General features: G+C 38.2%; 1 protein-coding gene across 1 annotated transcript in view; it reads left to right on the forward strand.

The window, feature by feature from the left end:
- The window catches only part of LOC112049170 (uncharacterized), an 81,007-nt gene that overhangs the window by 14,677 nt on the left and 42,295 nt on the right, over positions 1-24,035 (forward strand). The window contains exons 2-3 of the mRNA XM_024086967.2: positions 5,882-5,967; positions 7,048-7,417. Coding sequence (XP_023942735.2) covers positions 7,272-7,417 — 146 coding nt within the window. The 5' untranslated portion in view covers positions 5,882-5,967; positions 7,048-7,271. The remainder of the gene's footprint in view (positions 1-5,881; positions 5,968-7,047; positions 7,418-24,035) is intronic.

Genomic DNA, 24,035 nt, shown 5'->3' on the forward strand with positions numbered 1-24,035 from the left:
GTTCGACTTAGTCCAGATGAACCGTTAGCTATTGTGGCTTAAGTTAATGTGCATCCTGAAATTTATTTATTTATGAATAACGTTGACATTACGAGAAATCTAACTTAAGCAATGTGCGACACAAATCAATAAAATATGTATTTTATTGATTTGTGTCAATAAAATACATTTGTGTGTGTGTGTTTTGTGTGTATGGTTATTACTTTCATAAAACTACTTTGTTACAACCTAGATATGTGAATTCGTATTATGTGGTCGTTGCACTAAATCATATAACACGTGCCAGCAATTAGCTACGAGTACAATGGTTTCATGACTGGAACACATGTACGTCTGTCTGTCACGCACGGTACATACGAATGAAACACGTTCAAATTCAGTGTGTATTGGTTTGGTTTTTATATTTAGTGATAGTAGTATAGAGTTATAATTAATGAGTATAATCTATGATATTTTCTAGAATTCTTTACCAAGTTCTTAGGAAGTGTCGAATTCGGTAACTGTACTGCTCAGGTACTGCTCAGGTTTTTACTAACTCCTAGATATTAGAAATGCATTCAACGATTCGTTCAAAAATAAATTTATATTGAGTTAATAAATCTTATTGTCATAGCAATTATTTGTCTTGTATTTAGATTAAGCTTGACTTCAAGGAACTGTGACGGCTATATTATCTTACATTATTATTGCCCTCTCTAATATTTTGCTAATAGTAAGTTACTGTTTTATTGCAGGGAAGTATAGGTCATTTGTTCAGTGCACAATAAAGTGTATTTCAAGATTTATTTTCCTAAAGCCAAGTAGGTACGCGGGCGCATAAAAAGTAAAGTTGTTTTGTTGGTCGCGAATTCGTGATAAGATGAGTGTTTTTGTTAGCGTCGGTGTTTTCGGTTGATGACCGGCGCGGGCGCGGCGCGTGACGGTCACTTGGCGGACGCGCTGAGGCTTCCAGTGAGCTACTTGAACTTTTACTTACATCATTACTAGCTTTCATGTAACTTGTGACTCGCTCAGATGGCGATGGAGCGAGCTATAGATCTGCAGAAGAAAGTCAATGACTTAGCTCAGCGAATTGCGCAGCTGAAGTGGCAATGGGCAGGGCACGTAGTCCAAAAAACCGATCAAAAACAATCCACAAAGCCCGCGGGAACCATGGATCTTTTCCAGATGAAAAGTAGCCTATGTGTTAATGCTAAATCGCTTCAGTAGTAGCGGCGTTAAAGAGTAACAAACATCCGTACAAACTTTCGCGTTTATAATATTTAGGATAGTAATAATGTTGTGATACCCGCTTCATAGCTCGAATATTTCAATTTGTCGAGTAATCTCATTCGAGAGAGCAAGTATGCGAGGGAATTTTACAAGAAATATCTCAATATTTAATACTGAGGGTAGGTAAGTAGGCGAGGGGCGGACGCGCTCTTGTCGCAGCGCCTCCTTCCCTCCCTCTGCGATGGCCCTCCGTGTCGCTGCCCTCTCGATTACAATTTGCGCTTATTCGGTAAAAGGTGTATTTCATGAGCACCCTGTAGCTTTTATAATGGCTTGTAGCTCACGAGATTATGCTCTCCGCTTAGAGCGCGGGGAGGTCGGGGTCACATAGACAATGTTTCAACATACATTTGATGCTGTGGTTTGACGACACGTCGCAACATCATGCTTTGTCACGCTATGTCTGTACTAATACTCGTAGGTATTATAAAGCTCCTTCTTTTGTTCGTTTGTTTGGTTGAATGCTCAGGTTCGAAAAATATTGTTGTGTTAGACAGTCCATTTATCAAATAAGGCTCTAGGTGATTAAAATTCCTGTCGTAGAACTCAGAAATTCCTTACTTTTTAGCTTCTCAGACTTGTAAACTTTCTCTAATCCTATAACCTATATTGTTCGGGTGGTTTCTCGTAAATTACTTGCGTAGCGAGAGAGTTTTCGTCAATACATAATTATTAACATTTCCTAAACTTATTTGATCTTGTGAGCTATTGAAATAATACCTATTAGGTTTGTCCTCCTTGTTTGACACAATGATTTTTCGCATGCCGTCACTGGTATTTCCTGATTGTAAAACGTTCGCATTATGAGGTTCAGAGCTCACTACCGCGGACCAGGGGTTAAAGGTTGAAAGATATCAAACCACAAATGTGGTTCTATCTTTCAACACATTTAGAAATAGCGTTTTATTTAAGTTAATAAATGTTCAAAATGATATTTATTTATATTATAAACGTTTGGGGAAAACACTAGAACAGTTTTCTAAAGTTTTGCCGCTGGAAATCACAGGCCGATAAAAATATACCGATATTGATATTCCGTAATCAAAATTTTGTGACTTTGTATGGCTGCCTGTTACTGTTATATGGTAAAACTGTTGAACTGATTTTGACTAAATTTGGCGCAAATGTAATTTGTATTTTCAGAAGACTTTATTTGTAAAGAGTGTGAAACTGAAGGAAGTTAGAAAAGCAGAAACATGTTTATCCTCGTAAATTATAGTTTGTCTATGAGTAGTTGCTTAGCCACGGCTGTCTGTAAAAGGGCTTCTATGTCATCGCTTTCTGACGTGACGTCCCTTCAGATTACACACGCAATCGCGCGTTTTTGTCACCTTACTTCTACATCCAAAGCAATCTTCCTCAATAAAAGACTAACATTAAATTAGGCTTCTTTTATTCCCGGGAAAGAGTTCTCCAAGAGTAATAATAATATTACATTTTCTATAATAATTGTATGACTCATCTTAATTAAGCATCGGTCCAATAAAATAATGCATGACAAACGACTTTAAATTGTTATCAGTGGCGTGGCACTAGTCGTGTTTGTTTGTGTGTTTACGAGTACCGTTGCCATGGCGACAACTATCAGCGGCCGTCCCACACTGAGTAAGCGTTAGACTGCCCGCACACGTTCAATATTATTGTCAATATTACTGACAGTAGGTATTATAAATGTTATAACCAGCTTTGACAGGGAACATAAAGTCACTCGACTGTGTATGTTCAGTTACAGTTGTAGTGTGAACGTAAAGACACACTGCATTTTTCGTTTATATTACATTGTTTAAATAAATCTGTAATGGTATCTATCGCTTGATAATGTATGTTATAATTATTATATCAGTATAATATCATTATATTTTATAATCTACATATTAAACTAATTTTATCCTACAAAGGGTGTTTTGCTTTCATAACCTAGCCACATTGCTCTTGGGCTCTTGGGGATTATATTTCTTGGAAGGTTTTTACTTTCGGGAGCAGTGTATAGTGTTCTATTAATATTGAAGTAATATAAGCCGCCGAGGTTCTACAAATGCACAAGACTTCAGATTATTAAATTGTCATCCTCCTCCTAACAAGTTAGCCCGCTTCCACCTTAGATTATAGGGAATAAACGTTGAGTAGCGCAAAGATATTATTAGTAATTTTGTTTGAACGCACATACAAATCTAACGATCATTACCTACGACGTCATTAGCTCGTGCCATTTTGTATGGGGCGTTTTTCAGGGATCCGCAGCAGCGCCGCAAATCTGACCCTTTAAATCTATGTAGCTCCGAAAGTAATGATCGCAGATACCCTGTTCCTTTTACAAAATTGCTTTACTATTAGCATACTTTTAATTTATATACAATTTAAAAAACTGTCATCATCCCTATTTCAAAACCAAGACTATTATAAGTTCCTAATATGAGTTGAATAGGTAATTGTATAGCTACCTACTCGTTGCAAATCATCATCATCAGGTAGGTATCCGGCGTGAACACCTTAAATCCTTGACTACTAAACCGGCTTTGAAAACTTACCAAAGAAAGCTATCTTATCAATTGGGAATATCATGGAATATATTTTATCCCCTTATTCTACGGGAACAGGAACACAGGTGAAAAAACATCTGCTGAAATAAATAACGTTAAGACCTAACTTATCATTCGGATGTTGACGATTTTCTTAAAAACTTCCAAGGTGATCGAAGCGAGTTGATTTTGGCTCGCGGCCAACAGTTCCAACTATTGGGATAAAATATCCGGGACTTATACTTACTGTTTTATATCAGACTTCTGTACGCATTAAATTATGAACAAGAAGACACGTATAATTTGGTGTTGTGTTTTATATAAAAGTGTTTGTGTTTGATTATATTATGAAGTAAACGAGAAAAGTCACCTTCTTCTTAGCGTAGTTATACGGTAGATACGATAAAGAGTGATATGTAATAGAAATGTACAGAAATTATCAAGTGTTTAGATAGCTCATTTATCTCGAATAATATATTGCCTTCCTCGGAAGGCAATATATTATTATCCCCGTTTTCCTACGGGAACGAGAACCACGCGGGTGAACTACGCGGTTTCAGCTAGTAACTAATGTATCTCAATGATCAAATAAGACAGCAATATCACATTATACGCGATATGATGGTACCGCTTCGCAAAGCATCTTACTGACGGCATGAAGTCATCACTAAGTATCTAACTAAACTAAAAACAACAATATTTTTACTTCGTGAGACGTCAGGAACGACAATACTGCAATGTAACGGTTTGGTGATGTTAGAAGGGTGACGCGATGACTTTTACGTATGACTGTCTTAATACAATGCTTCTGAATTCACTGTACTGCCCCTTTAAAATGTCAATTATCGTTGTTTTGGTTTTACAGTATACAGGATGGTGTGTCGACAGTTTATTTCTGTGATTAAATTTATCCTTTGAACCATAAAACGGTAGTTTTTTAGGATAAGGCGAATCAGAGAACACTTATTACCTTGCTTTTGCCTATTGTTAAATAGCATTTTGTTGCGGTCTTACCTGAAGCTTGATATAGTCAATTATACCATTGAATTGACCCGTTTAGATAAACTCCGTGCTTGACCGTCCTCATCCCTCTTCTATTAGTATACTAGAACATAAAGGATTACCCTTTAAAAACGAACAATTGGTAGTCAGTAGTAGTGAAGGAGCGTGCTCGCGGCTGCAACGGGCGGCTGCGCTTGCGCAAGTGGGGAGCACGCGAAGGTCGTGCTCAATGATATAATGGCGGCGATTACCTGCAGCAGATTTTACTCTCCCAATGCACACTTAATTGCATCCTTTTCGCCTTCTGTTATGCAAATGAGCTAGACGCAGCTAGGTTACGATTATTACCTCACACGCTACCTACTGGCTACTCCAAGAGACCACCGCGGCATATTCGTCTACGCATTTAAATATCTTTCCATAATGTTCGCGCCGAGGAATCCATATACGCGATACACTAACATGGGTCAGAATGACACAGTATACATGATAGTACGAGTAGTAATGGTGACGTTCAAGGCTGCAAAGTTCGCAAAAAAGGATACTTTTACGCCGGGTACCAAAATCTATACCAACGACTGTTAATCATCATTGTCAATCATGGCAATGGCTGCTCTAAATGCTCGTTGTAAGAATTGACAATTGCATCTTAAAAATAAGTTAACTTATTCAAAACTGCATTGAGTTTTGAGTTGAGAAAAGAAAAAGTTAAGAAGAGTTAAAGAACAAAAATCACACTATTCTAGATTAGCAGGTTTATACATCACTTAACCAGCTGGTAACATAGTAAAGCCTGTCTTTTTCCGCTTGTGCTCCGCACATTGTTTTCATACTGTAAATGATATATTGTGTTAAATGTCATTCATGAAAATTATGTCGCAAACGAAGTTATTAATGCCTTGCCTTGCATATATCCTTTTTCGTCCTACCTCTTAGACTATAGTTGCTAAACCTTACCTCAAATTACTTAGCGTGTAATATCAAGTAGTAAAAAAAATAAATAAATAAATAATAAATATATATTACATACAATTAGCATAAATGCTAATTGTATGTAATATAGAGTAACACATTCCTGTTTGTTACAGATTATGTAAGCAGTAAGACTGACGACTTATGGTCTTCCGCAGTGGGCGATGTGCTACTAGGATCTTCCAATTCTGCTAAATAAAAAGTTAGTATATATTTGACTATTGACGTAAAAGGTAAATGTTAGTAAACTTACTGTAAGTACAAGTTTTCTTTATATTCTACCATATTTTTAAAGTCATGGGAGTCAAAAGCTAACTTGTTGGACCTAAAAAATAGATTTGTTAGCGCAACGCAAATGGCAACAATAGGTAAGCCACGCATGAATATACCTGACCTTGAATGTGGAGGTCAGTCCGAATCATCATTTACTAAAACGTGTACCTAATGATAAGCATCAAGCGATTTATTGATCCGGTATTAAAAGACCTGTTCAAATGTAAACACTCAGAGCCAGATAGGTGTAAGATAAGCTAAGTAACGAGTACTACGTCATCAGATTAGTCGCAGTCGCATGCCACACTTCCTATTGGTATGATAGCCAAATGAAGTTATGTGGACTGTCGTACAACGCAAGTAGTGTGACGTCCTTCGTCAGAAGTACGGTGTAAAGTCTGTTTTAGTTTCTAAACATGTATAGTTTTGGTATGTGATTTGGTCGCTAACTATGGGCCTCATTAGAAGGCACTCGGCAGGCGATGGAGCGAATAATGCTCGGAGTTTCTCTGCGTGATCAAATCAGAAATAAGGAGATTCGCAGACGAACCAAAGTCACTGACATAGCTGAAGTGGCAATAGGCAGGCCACGTTTCGAAAACCCGATGCACGTTGGTTTCCCACGGTGCTGGAATGGCGACTCGCACCAGAAAGCGCAGTGTTGTTCGACACTTCCCTAGGTGGCGGAAGCGGATTGCGGGGAGCCGCTGGATGCTGGCGGCCCGAGACCATTATGTTTGGAAGTCCATGCAAGAGGCCTATGTCCAGCAATGGACGTCCATCAGTTGATAATGATGATGATGTGTATGTAGTTGACGTAAGCACTTATTCTACTTGTAGCCATTCGATATAGATTCCATTACGGTGTTAATACCAAAAAAAAAAATTTAACAAAATTTCTTAACAAAATTAAGAACAAAGGCACGCTTACGCGATAGTGAACTGGTTATGCGTATCAATAAAACAATTAAGGTATCTTAATGTGTACAAGCACCAATTTCCTCCGCAGGCTAACGACTCCAGCCGATATGCCTCGGAGCGCCCGCCCCGCGCGCCTCCGTCGAAGCTACGCCGTCGCACTAATCGCTCCTCCGCTGTATTTATCTACGTAGGAGATAAACAAATATTAGTGTTTGTTCGTTCGTTGATGTGAAGTGAAGTGCAGTGAGTGACCGGTCGGAGCAGTCAGTGCCGGGGTGCGGGGAAGTGCGCCGGGCCCGATGTTGTCGGATCATGGCGTTCATGATGAAGAAGAAGCGATACAAGTTCGAAGTGCAGTGCTGCTTGGAGGAGCTGACCGAGGTGCCGTTCGTGTCGGCCGTGCTGTTCGCCAAGGTGCGCCTGCTCGACGGCGGCAACTTCCAGGTGCATTCTAGCAGGTCGGTACTCTCGAACACGATCGTCACAACATTTCGACGTCACAGCTTTTAAACTTAATTGTATCAGTGGCATGCGCAAGTTCTTAATTTGGGTAGTAGGCGTATAAATTATAAAAACTGGAGAATTACTGCTTAAATACGATCTTGTAATTAGCCCCATTAGTAATGTAATCAAAATTGCGATCTTTTTTACAACCTGCAAGTTTCTCGTGATGTTGGCAAAAAACATTTATTAAACCGAAATGTCAGGCGCTATCTAATCCCCGCCACATTCTGCCGCTGTGTAATCTGTTACACTGACTCGTACGAGCTTACCTGTGACGTCAAGCTTTGGAAAATTCGCGCTGATACTCATATACATTTTAGGATGGGAAATGATAGGTAATTTTAAAAAATATTACAAACGCTCTAGTCCTTGAACGCCCACAAGAAATAGCGTTTTAGGATGGAAAATAATGTTATGTTTAGAAAAACTAGAAACGCACTAATCTTTGAACATATACTAGCGTTCTGAGTTCAGGCCCTTTATCCGTAAATACAATTAGCAAACATCACCTTTGAAGCCTCAATATCTCCATGACCACGGTCAGACTCAAATTCCAGACATTTTGGTCCGAATGCGGGAATCGACACATCAGGTCATCGCCACAGTAGGTGCAGATAACTTAGTTGGAGTGTCGAAGGCCTGGTCATGTTTAAAGAAATAGTTAATATTTTTACCGAGTTCACCAGTGACGCAAGCGATATCAGGCATCGACGTGAACGAGCCATAAATCTTGTCATACGCGAGGCTTGTTTGATAACAGACAGGTCCCGCCGCTTGCGCAACCCTTCCTCATTCCGACTGCCCGGCGTTCTGTCTGGAGTTTTGTGTATCTCTGGCAAGGTGGTCGTGAGTTTGATTCCAGTTTTAGAGCTAAAAATACATTTTCTAAATAAGTCTGCTCCGGCCAAACGATTAGCATTATCATACAAAGCAGTGTTACAAAAGTCAGCCACCATAATTACGGTAAAATAGTAAATTTACTTTCTAGTTTTGATTAGCACTATACCATCTTCACTGTAACTTGTCGATAAATAAAGAACATAGAAACGTACACATTTTCGATAGTCTAGAAATCAATAATTCCATGTAATATATTACTAGTGAGTGTATCTGATATATCTCGGCATATCGGATTAAAGTCAATCGCCGGACATGCACATGACGGACTTGATTCGCAGGAATCTGTTGCTATAATATTATCTCCCTTATTCATTGCATCTATGAATCGTTTCCTATCGTACAGACAGATACTTTAAATAGATAAAGCTTGACAAGTTAGAGACTGTGATCTCACTGGATGTTATAGTAATAGATACTTTGAATTGCTATATAAAACCTTTATGTTGTGAGATTTGCGAGTGAAACTTTTATCACATGACACATATGTGGTTCTTCTTGTGCAACATTGGATATTTGATTTTATTTTTTTCATTCAGTTTACTTTAGACTACAAAGAATGTACTCTTTTGAATACGAGTTCCATACCTACGAGTACATATACTAGCCTACTAATCGATATCTCCGCGCATTAGTCTCTACCTTATTAGATTCTTGCACATTTCTTTTGGTTAGTGACTCGACTTATTTTTATTTTTAATTTCTTAAAGCTTAGGTGTATGAATGGGAAATGTGTTAATTAATGCAAATATAGACAGCGTCTGTGTGAAACATGACTCATTGTGTTTAGCATTTAAACGCGCCCACTTCGGCACATTATACAATTGCATGTGAATTTTTGGCCGATGTAATATTTGGATACGTTTTCCAAAATTATGTAATAATTTGAAGCTATGTGTTTTGAAAATCATATCAAAGCGGTCAAGAGTTCCTGTGATTTGTGAAGCGGAGGAAATATATTTTTAGCACAAACAGAGGTGTGATGCTCTTAGTGATAGTTGAGGTTATAAAGATTAGCTAAAGTTGAAGTCGTTTGGCTGATTTATTGGCACTTTGATTAGTCATGCGCGCAGATAAATTGTAGAATGTAGAAGGAGAGAGAAACTGAATACAGATAATAAAAATAACTTGAGGCTCGTTCTGAAGAAATCTTTTCTTTGGTTCTTGGGAAGGACTGAAGCTGTAAGTCATAGGGCATGAATGTTCATAATTTTAATAGATATCCGCGAGAAATGATTGTAAGATTACTAATATTAAGACTTTATTGCCTTTAGTAATGAAAATATCCAAAAATCAAGGTTCTTGCAACTGGTTGAAATTGAAGCCATTTCAATATTGACATAGGAAGAAGATCGTGTCAGTTCTGGAAATAATCGGATTAAAGAAATAACTATCGACTGTGCTTACAACAGAAACTACTATTGCACCGATTGTGAGTGATTTTAGTTGAAGTGTTTCTTATCTCTTCAGACGTTCATATAAATGGGCTTGAAACGAAACCGAAAAAGTTCACGTCACTTGATAACCTCATGTTGGAATGGTTACAATCTACGTCGTACAGTGGGCGAACATACTCAAATGATGTTTGCAAGCGTGTGTGTAGTTAGTGAAAAATAAAGTGTTGAACTCGTTGAGTGGCGGGAGCCGGGAAGTCAGTGATATGAGACTAGCTCCGGCTGATAACATTCCTCACGTCAAGCGACACTGAGTCTTAAGTCGACGGAAGTATTCTTGACACTCGATATAGACACACGCAACCAACATGTGAATTAAAACAACGTTGCTGGTTTTTCTTCACGCGAGAGTTAGTCTCTACAAATCGTCAAACTTATCGTTCTTGTAAAGTAAACCTTCCTTAAAAATCTTCAGTTACAGTTAATAACTCTCAGTAAAATGTTCTTCCTTATATTGATTTTATACATGAGCTTTACTTATTGCATAATGTCAACATTCAATATAATAAAAGATGATGTATTACAAGTTATCTGTCTAATAATAACTGATTACACTTATCTTAAACGAGTTCTTTGCTCTGCGTTTATATGTTGTGGAATCAAGGTAGAGGTCACGTCGCGCCGTCCTGACCTTGTTCGCTTAATGTTGAGCACTTCCTTAGCGCCGCTGTGACCCTAGTAGCTTCTTAGTTATTCCGAACAGGTATTCCGCCGAGTACGAAGGAAGCTCGGATGAAAGGAAAAAGATAGACGGTAAACTGAACACGGTTGGGGATTTTTCAATTGTTATTCGAAACTTTTACTAGTAGATTGAAGTAGGCCAAGTCTCCTCGTCTTATAGTTGTAGTTGTTCATTCAGTAATAAATGCTATTTGATCAGTAATTTTAATTATTTTATCAATATCTCAAAGTTTCTTCTAGGGACAAACAGATTAATATAGTTTCAACAGTTTAGTTTGCCGTTTCAAATTTCAATCATCCGTTTCTTATTATTAATTAAATAGAAAATTAATTTCAATCAAATCTATATATTCTGTCTGAACGAATTTACTGGACTAAACTATTTGCTGCAATAATTATAACGCTGTCTATTATTACGATAATGTTCTACGAGTTTATTGGAGAAAACTATGTTTTAACGGTTTTACTGCTTCTATTAATTTTCAATTCTTTGTAATTCGTACTAAAACGGTACCCTTATTGTCCTGATATTGTCACACGGGATCGGCGCGGGCAAATATTCGCTGGCATAGCTAGAGTATAGAGTTTCTTTTATTATATATTCATTAATCAAACGTAGTTGAATGAAAGTGCTCGTGCATAGTGCACCCTCGGTCGGCGCGAGTGGGAAGCAGGCAGTTAGCGTGACCCCACGGGATGCACAGGAATGCGCGCTCGTCCGGCCGAGGTGCTCTCACTGCGCGTTCAACTGTGCTGTGAGGTGTGTGTCGACAGTTAGGGCCGGCGCATATCTTGCAAGGCGAAGTGCGGCGTATTTCTTACCATCAAATTATTATAGATATCATCATTTGACATTACTCACTCAGCGGGCGATGGAGCGAGCTATGCTTGGAGTTTCTCTGCGTGATCGAATCAGAAATGAGGAGATCCTCAGACGAAACAAAGTCACATACAAGACACTCAGCGAGTCGCAAAGCTGAAGTGGCAATTAACCGATATAGTGATATTAAAGTCGTATTGATATTAATTTAAACTTAAAGGTAAGAATGTCAAAAAGGGTGCAAAGGTGCAAATGTCGTTTATGGTAGTCGGGCTCGTCAGTAAAGAATTGAGGTTGGGTTGATACTGAACGTTATGTCACCAAAGGACGAAGCCGGATCCGCTGGGTTTTAGTGGGTATTCCGAAGTCTCGGCGAGTCACACATATCCTTCCGGATAGGGATGCGTAATTGCGTTTATCATCGGAAAAAAATGGGTCGATACCTACTGTTAATAACAACATTGTACTTTGTTATGTAATTAACTCTTCAGCATCTGTTTAGGGAGCTATTTACATTAACAAAACACTACACAAACAAGTTAAAAATGCATCTGTTTATCTAATCAGGCCATTAGGTTATCGGCGACTCATTGTGAACGAAGACAGCAGCCACGACATGAGACTGTGGCGGAAGTTTGTGCGTGTGTGCGTGAGGCCGAAATAGACGAGGTTTTTTAATGTTATTTCTGGCGGCCAGCCACGGTTGAACTGTGGACACTAATGTAGAGACATATTTGGACACTGCATCCGGTCTCTTAACCCTCGACAGAGAGATTTTCGTAGGTTTTCTTTCGTCTTTATTGGAATGTGATACCGTAGCCTCGATACGTTTAGAACGGTACGAAGAGTTTTGTTATTATAAGAAAGCTGTTTTTTGGTAAATACACATCTTAAGAACAACCCTGGAAAACAAAATTTCAAATAAAATTCGACCCAAATCGATTTACCCGTTTGAGAGCTACAGTGTCATAGACATGCATGCGCTCAAACTTATCACCCCACTCTTTTCGTAACATAAAGCACGTGGGTGTAATAGATAGCTAAATGTTTTCACTCAGTTGTACATCCATTTGCATGCACATAATTCGAACACTTTTCCCATTTCCTGTCGTTATCGACGTTCATTAATTTGTTTTGTTTTAACAATCAATTTACCGTCGCTTGCAGCGCGGATAATTGTTTTGTAGATTAAATGTACGTGTAGTATGTCTACAGAGGGCTGACGCAGACGAACGACATGGAACGAATATTATACACCAACAAATTCTCAAATGCACCGATAAAATAATAATAAATTTTGATTGTTTTGAAATATGGACAATTGATTTTATCGTTCCTACGATTAAAATGTTATGTTTTCTGAAATTACAAACGGACAGACCGCGTATTTAACACAGCTGCATTTGTTTAACGACGATGCAGTTGACAAATTCGTATGCCTAAAAATTGTTTACTTTTAAACTATATGAACTTTTGATTAAAAATATTATTTTATTCGAATAAATTTCAATATTTTCGAGGTAGCTTTAAGTATTGTTTGAAGTTTGAATTAAGTAGTTGACATCAAATACTTAACCTATACTTAAAGTCTTTGCTTTTTATGTATAAAATAGTTAACATTGACCTTATTTACCCGAATGTATCATAAAAATCAGTATATTCATACCTGGTCATCATCCCCATTATCTGAATGTAAAAAAATATAATTTTAGTATTTTATTATCATATCGATCGCGATTCGATAAGACAAGCGGACGACATTTAGTCTGCCGCCTGCGGGGGTTCCTTCCACATGAAGTTTCATGCTTTCACTAGAACGCGGTGCAAGATTAATTGCACTCGGTGCGCCATTAGCGCGATCGATTAGCGGCGAGCTTTACATAACGCTGGCTTTTTATTACTTGATTGATCATTATCATGGCTTCATTAGTGGCCCAGCGCTGGGAAGCCTTATGCTGGCTGCACCGATTGACGCAGTTCGGACTTTCTTTCATTATTATTATTATTTTATTGTAAAAGAAGCTACAAAATTAGACCAAGAAGCAACAGTCAAGATGTTAATGTATTATGAACACAAAATACAATTTTTGGTGCGACGTTACATTTTCGCTTCTTATATTCTACTAGCGGACGCTCGCGACTTCGTCCGCGTAAATTTCGATTTCTACTTTACTACTACCCCTACCCTACCCTACCACTACCCCAACCCTCCCCGTACCCTATCCCTTTCCTACCCCTATCCCACCCGTACCCCTGTCTCACGCCTATCCTACCCCTACCCTACCACTTCCCTATCCTACCCGTACCTCTACCCTACCACTACCTCTACCCCTACCCTACCACTACCCTAAACCCGACCCTAAACCTACCCTACCCCTACACTACCCCTACACTTCCCTACCCGTACCCTACCCTACCCTGTAACTTCTCTATCTTACTCCTACCCTTAGCAAAATCGGTCCACTCCTTCGAGAGTGGTGGTATGACCAAGAGAAATAGAGACTTCTATGCTAATAATATAAAGAGGTAAAGTTCGTGTGGTTGTAGGAGGTAATCTCTGGATCTACTGGACTGATTTGGAAAATTGTTTTACCAATAGAAAGCTATTTGCGAGTGTCATAGGCTATATTTGATCCCCATATTCACACGGAAACGGGAACTACGTAAATGAAAGCGCCGGGCGTCATATAGTGGAATTTCTGCGTCTTTTAGAAATTGTATTATTTCCGAAACTATTTAAGTAATTAACATACTGTAAAGGGCAAATCTTATCTCCATAATATCCTTGTGATTATTAAATAATTTATTTTAATAAGGATTAAAGTTTAGTTGTATAAATAACTAGCGGACGCCCGCGACTTCGTCCGCGTAAATTTCGATGTCAACTTTACTACTACCCCTACCCTATCCCTACCCCCACCCTACCCCTACCCTACCCCAAACCTACCCCTACCCTACCCCCATCCTACCCCTACCCCCATCCTACCTCTACCCTCCCCGTAGCCTATCCCTTTCCTACCCCTATCCCACCCGTACCCCTATCTCACGCCTATCCTACCCCTACCCTACCACTTCCCTATCCTACCCGTACCTCTACCCTACCACTACCCTACCTCTACCCCTACCCTACCACTACCCTAAACCCGGCCCTAAACCTACCCTACCCCTACACTACCCCTACGCTTCCCTACCCGTACCCTACCCTACCCTGTAACTTCTCTATCTTACTCCTACCCTTAGCAAAATCGGTCCAGTCCTTCGAGAGTCGTGGTATGACCAAGAGAAATAGAGACTTCTATGCTAATAATATAAAGAGGTAAAGTTCGTGTGGTTGTAGGAGGTAATCTCTGGATCTACTGGACCGATTTGGAAAATTGTTTTACCAATAGAAAGCTACGTTATTTGCGAGTGTCATAGGCTATGTTTGATCCCCATATTCACACGGGAACGGGAACTACGTAAATGAAAGCGCCGGGCGTCATATAGCGGAATTTCTGCGTCTTTTAGAAATTTTGTATTATCTCCGAAACTATTTAAGTAATTAACATACCGTAAAGGGCAAATCTTATCTCCATAATATCCTTGTGATTATTAAATAATTTATTTAGATAAGGATTAAAGTTTAGTAGTATAAATAATGACGTAAACCTAAGTATATAAAATTAATAATTTTTAAAACACAAAAGGTACTATATCTGCTAATATATAGAAGATAGATATATGGTGTCGCGGACTTTTTTGTAGAACTTTTAAAGATACATAAAGTCTCCATACATTAATTTCAATTTTACACAATAGTTAAGGCAGCGCATGCGAATATAAAATATAGCCTATAGCACTCCCCGATAATGTAGCATTCTACTGGTGAAAGAATTTTCAAAATCGGACCAGTAGTTCCGAAGATTACCCCATTTAAAAAATATGACAAACTTACAAACTTACAAACTTTACCTCTTTATAATATTAGTATAGATAAATATAACTTGTATGTGTGTGATTGTGTCACAAAAATCATTGATTAAATCCAACACATTTGTATAACTAGAGTCATCTCAGATAACTCTCGTACTTACGTATAGACTTAACTTGCAAATTGTCTCAGAAATAAATCCTGATAATAATAATGATCAATCGAAACCTCTATCTGTAAATGCATGCAGCGTTAAAATAGATGTTTTAAATAGAAAGAAAGTCAACGTGGGTTCTATATGATCAATTAGAATACAGTTTTCTAATAATATAATAGTGTAGATGTAGATTATGATTATGATAGTTTCGCTTAGCTAATAATATGTAGTCGACAGTGTCGCTCGAGTTTCCCAACAATTGTACAGTAGCCGCAGTTGTAGAGGCGCAAGTACAAGCGGCGCCGGTGGGCTGCAATCAGGCAGTGGCAGTCCCGTAATGATGGTCGCCGTGACACTATCTCCGATTTCCACTCTCTTGAGTCGCTGACAATTTTGATTTCTCCTCACTCTTTCTTTTACCTAGCATAGTTGTACTAACTTTGGAATCTATCTATACTTATAATAAACTGTAGCAGGTGCAATTCTGTCTGTATGTCCGTATTTAATGTTGACCGGGCATCACGCTCAAACTACTGAATGAATTTAAATGAAACATGGCACGATATGAAACCATAATACGTAGGTTATAGGATACTTTTAGTCGCGCAAAAATCAATTAGAAGGGGAAGGGGGAAATTTCCTTCTCCAATACACAGGTGTGTCATGACTCTTCAAGGTAGGCAGGTCATTTTTGCATCTATGAAATGCACATAAGTGGTATATGTATTATCATTACATTCAGCATATTTCTAATGCGAGCTGCCTGGTTTACACTTTTTTTAACATAAATCATTTACATAATAAGCAGATGTTACTTAGGTAGAAAACCAACGCCAATATAAGGGTACCATTTTGCAGGTACCCTGGGATCTTTAGTCTTAGGTGGTAACCCTAGACCGGAGGAATATAAATGGGTAAGCCTTACGTACCTGCAATATTGCTCGCATGATGGCAGAAATTTAGGCATGGCGCTGAGTAGTAATATAAAACAAGCTCTATTATAAAATACGATTAGGTTGCTAAGTATGTTTTATATTTTAGAATCAGTTTATGAGTTTGGATCGTGTCGCCTTGCAAGAACCAGCTCATGACTAAGGGTCCCGTTTGACTATTCGAAACTAGTCGGGCATACTCCGCTAAATCACGTGAGTTTTAGCCGTGTTTCATGATAAAGTTATAATTCATTGCAGCCTATAAGTATACAAAGTAGAATGCACGTTAAAAAGCGTATTTAATTGTTCTCGTGATATGTCTCAAGCGTCGACTCAAGATAACAAAGCTAATTTGTATCACTTCGCACAGTAAAAACGAACGCTCACTGAATCTCCTCATGTCTTGTTGACGTGTTGCGTCACTGGTGACGTCACAGCGCTCATCAGTGCGTGTGCGTTCATTAGCCGTTAGCGCCGAGCTAGTGTTGACACGGCCGGTGCGGTCGTCTTCGGGAAAGTGAAATTTGTTAGCGCTGACTTGACTCCTTCCGTGTACAATTTTCTTTCAATTACAGAATTATGTTAGTACCTATATTAATTATTTTCTATACTTTAATCGTTTAAGTCAACTTCTATTAAAGTACGATCAGATAAGAAAAAAATAACAGGAATAGTTGATGTACAGGATTGCAATAACTCTACCGCACCTGTCAGTTCTGTCAACTAGGTTTGTAATTGTATTAAATTTCTTGCAAAAAAATATACATAATAGTTTCCCTGAAACCGGACTCGATCGATCACCTTCATCATCATCGTATTTGAACGTATATTTTTTTAAAAGAGTCAACGAGTGACATAAGTATGTAACAGAAGTAGGAATCACATCAAGCATAAGTTTTAGATAATTTTCCAGCGCTGTGACTGTACTTCCTACTTCCTTGTATTGGCAGACATTTCAAATCTTATATGTCATATATGAATTCTTTACACATTTCGGACATATGGAATGTGCAAATCAACGTAACCGGTTGGTCTACATTCCGACATTTTGAGATGTTGAAATTCCTTAGGCGGTATTATTTTACGACTTTTTCCCGTTAACTTTAATCCAAGGTTTGATTTAAAACATTGAATTTAAAGTTATTATTTAGAAGTAAAGTACAAGATCCCGCAAATGAAACCACACACTGTAGCTTGGCAAGTTCGTTCGTAACACTCCCGATGGTCCGCACGGGCCGGGGGGCTTGAAGCGATGAATGAAATCAAAATCAAAATAAAAAATCATTTATTTCAAGTAGGCTCAGTTTACAAGCACTTTTGACACGCCAGTTGACTATTTGTAAAGATTCTACCACCGGTTCGGAAGGCAGGTCCTGCTGAGAAGATACCGGCAAGAAACTCAACAGTTGCTCTTTTGAAAAAGTCATACAGTATTATAATTTACAATTGATAACAATTACTGTTTACATTTGTTATAGTTTTACTTCCTGTGTGAAGGTGGAAGCTGATCCAACGGCCTCCAAGCATTTTTATCATTAAGGAACTCATCAATGTTGTAGTACCCTTGACTAAGTAAATGTTTTTTAACATATTGCTTAAAGCTATGCATTGGCAGGTCCATCACAGTCTTGGGGATCTTATTATAGAAGAGTACACCCAAACCTACAAAAGATTTTTTTACTCTTTGGAGACGATATGCAGAAATAACTAACTTATGCCCGTGTCTAGTAAGACGTGGGTTTAGATCTCCTTTTCGTTTGTACAAATTAATATTTTGTCTTACATATATTATACAGTTATATATATATTGACAGGCTACTGTTAGTATACCTATTTCTTTAAACTTTTGACGAAGGGACTCGCGTGATTTTAATTGATATATTGCTCGAATTGCTCTTTTTTGAAGAACAAATATAGATTGTATATCGGCAGCCTTGCCCCACAATAAAATACCGTAAGACATTACGCTGTGAAAGTACGCAAAATAAACAAGCCTAGCTGTATCGACATCAGTAAACTGTCTTATTTTTCTCACGGCAAATGCCGCTGAGCTAAGTTTACCAGACAGTTTTTCTATATGAGCACCCCACTGAAGTTTACAATCCAAGGTCACTCCCAGGAAAACTGTGGAACTCTCCATTTCTAGTGTTTCACCATCGATCATTATAGACTTATCTAGTTTTATAACATTTGGCAATGAAAACTCAATACATTTTGTTTTCTTAGCATTCAAAAGTAGATTATTTGCAGTAAACCAATGCGACACATGCGATATGGCACTGTTTACGTCGTCAGAGTTATCTTTATTTCTGTCGGACTTAAAAATTAAGGATGTATCATCAGCAAACAGTACAATCTCACATATGCCGCTGACATGGTATGGTAAATCGTTAATGTACACTAAAAATAGAAAAGGACCCAGAATTGAACCCTGTGGGACGCCCATTATGGTAGTGGAACCGTGCGACTTTATATCATTTATGCATACCTTCTGTGTTCTATCACTGAGATAAGAGGCAATGAGATCGAGTGCAACACTTTTGATGCCATAGTGGCTTAACTTGAGTAGAAGCGTGTTATGGTCAACACAATCGAACGCCTTGGACAGAACACAGAACACACCAATAGCATTCTTAGAACCTTCCCATGCTTCATAAATATGTTTTAAAAGTTTAGCCCCTGCATCAGTTGTATTGCGACCTTTTGTAAAACCATACTGTTCAGGATGAAGCAAGTTATTTAAATTAAAATGACATAAAAGTTGATTTAATATGATTTTTTCAAAGACCTTGCTAAGTGTTGGCAATATTGTAATCGGTCTATAATTATTAAGATCTGATTTGTCTCCTGATTTAAAAAGTGGTATCAATTTGCCATGCTTCATTAGGTTCGGAAAAATACCTAAGTCCACACATTCATTAAAAATAATAGCTAAGTGGGGAGCAATGATATCAATTATATTAGATATTACTTTCACTGACATGCCCCACAGATCTCCGGTTCTTTTTAATTTTAATAAATTGAAAGATCTTTTAATGTCTGATACAGTTATGTGGTGAAATTCAAAAAGAACGTTGCACTCTTTAACATTGCCTCTTAATAGTCTCTGGGCTTCCGTAGCAGACGAATCTAGTGAATCAGTTAACAAGATAGGAACATTCTGGAAAAAATCTTCAAAGGCATTAACAACCTCGATATCAGTGTTTACCTTTTTGTCATTGACAATTAATTCAAAACTCATATCCCGCGGTTTGATTTTTCCTGATTCTCTATTAATTATGTTCCAGGTGGTTTGTATCTTGTTCTCAGACTCAATTATTTTCTGTTTGATGTGTAACGATTTCGCAAGAATACAAACACGTTTAAAAATTTTTGAGTAACTTTTTACGTAATCTAAATAAGTTCGCGTTTGATTATATGATTATATGAAAAACCTACGACTGATGAACCTCATTTCCCCGCACGCACAAATTCACATCCGAGCAGTCTTTCCCCCCCGTCGTCCGCATATCATGGGAGTGTCATCAACGAACTAGCCAGACTAATGTAATACTTAAATAATTTAAATGTGTTCTTTGACATAAGCTTAGGGTTCGTCACAGACGCTCGCCCCTACAAAGCCAGGATCGCTCTTATTTATGTTGCATGACTGGGTAAAATTGCTGTCTATTCGTACTTAATACCGAAATAACTTAACTTTAGTAATAAAAGGTAAAAGCTCACCTCTACTCTAACGATCTGCTAAAGCTAAAGCATTGCTAGACGGGCATGGGGCAGCGCATCGCATTGTTGGGCATGCACCTAGCGCGAGTGTTCTGTGAGGTAATGCACTGTTATCGTCGTTATCAACCCATATACGGCTCACTGCTGAGCTCGAGTCTCCGCTCAGAATGAGGGGATTGGCAGACTTCACACACGCAGAGAATTAAGAAATTCTCTGGCGTGCAGGTTTCCTCACGATGTTTTCCTTCATCGTATGAAACACGTGATATTTAATTTCCTATGCCCCGGACCGGATTCGAACCCACACCCTCAGGAATTAGAGGCAGAGGTCATATCCACTGTGCTATCACGTCTCTCGTCTCGCACTGTTATACATAATAATTATATTAATGATAGTATGATGTATCACTATCACTAAACGTTAAGATGAGCGTTTGATGAGCCGTCTATTTGTTTTTTGTTATTGTGAAGCAAAAAAAAAACACAAGTTGATTTGCTAGTATTTTTAGCTGCATCATTGCTTATTATTAGCTGTATAGAACACTGAAATTTTCTAGAATGCGAACCCGTTCATGTTTTTTAGTCTAAATGTGTTTTGGCTGAGTAAATTTATTATTACCGTACGTAAAACTCGTGGATTTTTAAAAGGTAATCCGATAGGAATCGGGTTATTAGGAACCATCGCCCCTGATTATTAGGTAACTCAGCAGTGAAGCGCTTACTTTACTTGATAGAATATAGAAGTTGATAGGTTTTTCACTAAGTTGTAGTTTCCCTTCATCATATTGTCGCCGAAGAGCACCAAGGCGCCATGCCTTATATCATTACGTAATTGGCATTCCACGGATGCGCGCTTCGCTTCGCTTTCTCGTGTTAAAGCCGCTGAGATACGGAATGCCTTTCCGGCGTACGTCTCTGGGACTCGCTCTACACATGTTCATAGTCAAACATCCTCACGTTGTTCAAGTAAGCTCACATAGTATACACAGTCACTTTTGTTGTACATTTTGTTTACTTTACCCCGCATGTGTAAAAATGGACAACTTATAGCCTCAATAGCTCAACGGTAAGAGCGGTCGAACTCATCATCAAGGGGTGGTGGTTCGATCTCCGCCCCGTTGGTCTATTGTCGTACCCACTCCTAATACAGTCTTTTCCGGCTAGTTGGAGGGGAATGGGAATATTTAAAAAGATATGACAAATATTCTTTAAAAAAAAACTTGGCAGAAAATGAAATCCTTTAATTATAATACTTTTTGTGTTTTACTTAAAGTTATTGATTGATTTAAAAAATATTTTATACTAGCTGACGCCGCGTGGTTTCACCCCCGTGGTTCCCGTTCCTGTAGGAATACTAATATAATAATAATACTAATAATAGTTTCGTCAATAAATGGGTTATCTAACACTGAAAGAATTTTTCAAATCGGACCAGTAGTTCCAAAGATTTGCGCGTTCTATCAAACAAACTAACAAACTCTTCAGCTTTACAATATTAGTATAGATTACACGACAATGACATACAAGGCACCGTATAAGCGAAGGTAGCGGATGCTTGTGTTAATTCATAAGATGGGCGAGATTGATGAAAAAAGAAAAAGAAATTAATGAAAATATCAAAAATTACTTCTCACTGTGATTATAATATGATATAATTGCACCTATAGATGCTTAAATCCTCCAAACTCCGTTTAAACTTTAAAGCGTGCCATAGAATAAGTAAAAAGTATATAATAACTTATACATTTATACAGTTGTACGAACCCTGTAACACTAGTAGTCCGCAGCTTTCCATGCTTTCTGCCGTGACCGCTGAAGCGTGGCGAGCCATCTGCTCGGCCCACATGTGCCGCCCACCAGCCGTTGACACTCGATAGCTGGGAACCGGCACAAGCACATGAGACGAGTGCCCGACATCGCAACTCCACTACTTTAAGCTTGAATCCCACTTCTGATGTTCATACTTTGTGTTCTTTTGGTGTTCGAAAGTAAAAATACACCATAGCGAATGTCGTAGAAGGTCTAGATTTAGAATAAACGAAAAACTACTTAATTATTTCTGTAATGCTAATTCTCACCTTACGCAATAAGACAGCATGTGCGTCGATAAATAAACAATCTATTTGTAAGTCGACGCCTGGCGCCTGCGCACCTGCACGCCATGTTTCATGGAATTTGTATGTTTTTCCAGTTTATTTTATCTAAGAATGTAGAAAAAAGCGAATAGAATGACGCTTCAAGAGAAATTAAAAAAAAAAAAAAGTGAGTAATTTCTTTTAATTTAAAAATAATATTACGTATTTGCGATATAGATATTAACGAATAAGACGATATCTATTCGTATCATGACAAATATTGAAATTTAAACTAATCTACTTTCTTTCGTTATATTTCATCTTTAGACAAAGGATCCCAAGGCTCGGTGGGTATCTATTTTTTAGTTCTTGCTACGTTCAGTCTCCATCATCAGACCAGCTCCATTGAATCGCATTGTCTTTACCTACGCAAATATTCCAAAGAGCCGAAGCGAATGTCAGGAAGTGGTTCTGATTTGAATAAAAGCATGTAATCCTACTAATATTATAAACAGATTTGACTGAAATTTGGAATGGAAATAGATTTTACTCTGGATTAACACATAGTCTACTTTTCATCCCGGAAAAATCCATGGTTCCCGCGGTATTTGTGAGATATTAAATTCCACGCGGAAGAAGTCGCGGGCGTCCGCTAGTAAATAATAACTAAAATAATAGTTGGCATGCTGACGCCATGCCTCTGTACGAGTAGCTGGCTTCGTGCGCGGTGCAAATTAAAAGTGCCCATCTATCTTGAGTAGTAATATTTACGAGGAGCCCGCCGCGGCACTGTAAGTGTGAACAGACGCCCGCCGACCTCCACATTCCACTTCACTTGTCCAAATTTAGATGAGCATGGTTTACTTGAGAAAATAAACGCTATAAAATTACTCATGGGAAAGCTGTTGATATAGAATTTCTAGATTCTAGAATTTCTATATCTATGACTTATGATACTGTTATAAGAGTTATTAGACTTGTGCATATACTCAGATGTAAGTAGTTTTATAAATCACACTGACAGTTCCTGGGATATACCTTTAATTTATTAGTACAGGCGAAATAGTGTAAGTCGATATTAAGAGTACTTTTGTTTGTTATTCACCTTACCCGTAATAGCGATTGTATTTTGAAGAGTGAACTCAAGAACTCCACAATCTAGATCTTTTATCTCAGATTACAGTATAGAATCTCTGTATTTAGAATTTCATGTGAATGCTTGAAGCTTCCGCTAGTAGGTACCCCTGCACATAGTCTGTCTGCACGTCGCCTGTCCGCACTGCGCATGTTGCAAAATGTGTGTTGTGTTGAGTTGTGTGTTTATCGCGTGGCATGTTTGTTTCAAGTACCGACATTTCGCATACACTGCGTTGGAATGTTGGTTTGCGTTGATCCTAAAGGCAGCTAATGATTATTTTCCTATCGGTTTTAATTTTAACCATGCTACTTCGTCTAGATACAGTTATTTCGTTACGCTCTACATTGTGATGTTAACCTACGAACAAACACCTACGCTAGAAAAATGCTGATCATGCTATTTTTGAGTCGGAAGTAGAAAAAGAAATTCAGTGTTAAAAATAATACTCAATAAACTAAAAAACTGATCCTGCTCCTTTACCAACAGTCTAGACGAAGATGGAGGAAATAAAAAGTGCACGTGTCTTTGCGCATACACTTGTGTAATAGATACGAGTATAATCAAATCAAATAAAATTAGTTTATTTCAAGTAGGCTTAATTTACAAACTTTTTTGAAACCACATTTATTTGTTCTGTCTCCAATGGTTCGGGTGGCCGTACAGCAACGCTCAACGCAGTTGTTCTTTTAAAACAATCATAATCAAATACATCCTTAGACTTTGAGTACCCTACATTTCAAATGAAATTAATTAGCCGAAAATCAAACGACATCTTGACACAGTAA

The sequence above is a fragment of the Bicyclus anynana genome, chromosome 4 (genome assembly GCF_947172395.1).
Source record: "Bicyclus anynana chromosome 4, ilBicAnyn1.1, whole genome shotgun sequence".
Taxonomy (NCBI): Eukaryota; Metazoa; Arthropoda; class Insecta; order Lepidoptera; family Nymphalidae; genus Bicyclus; species Bicyclus anynana.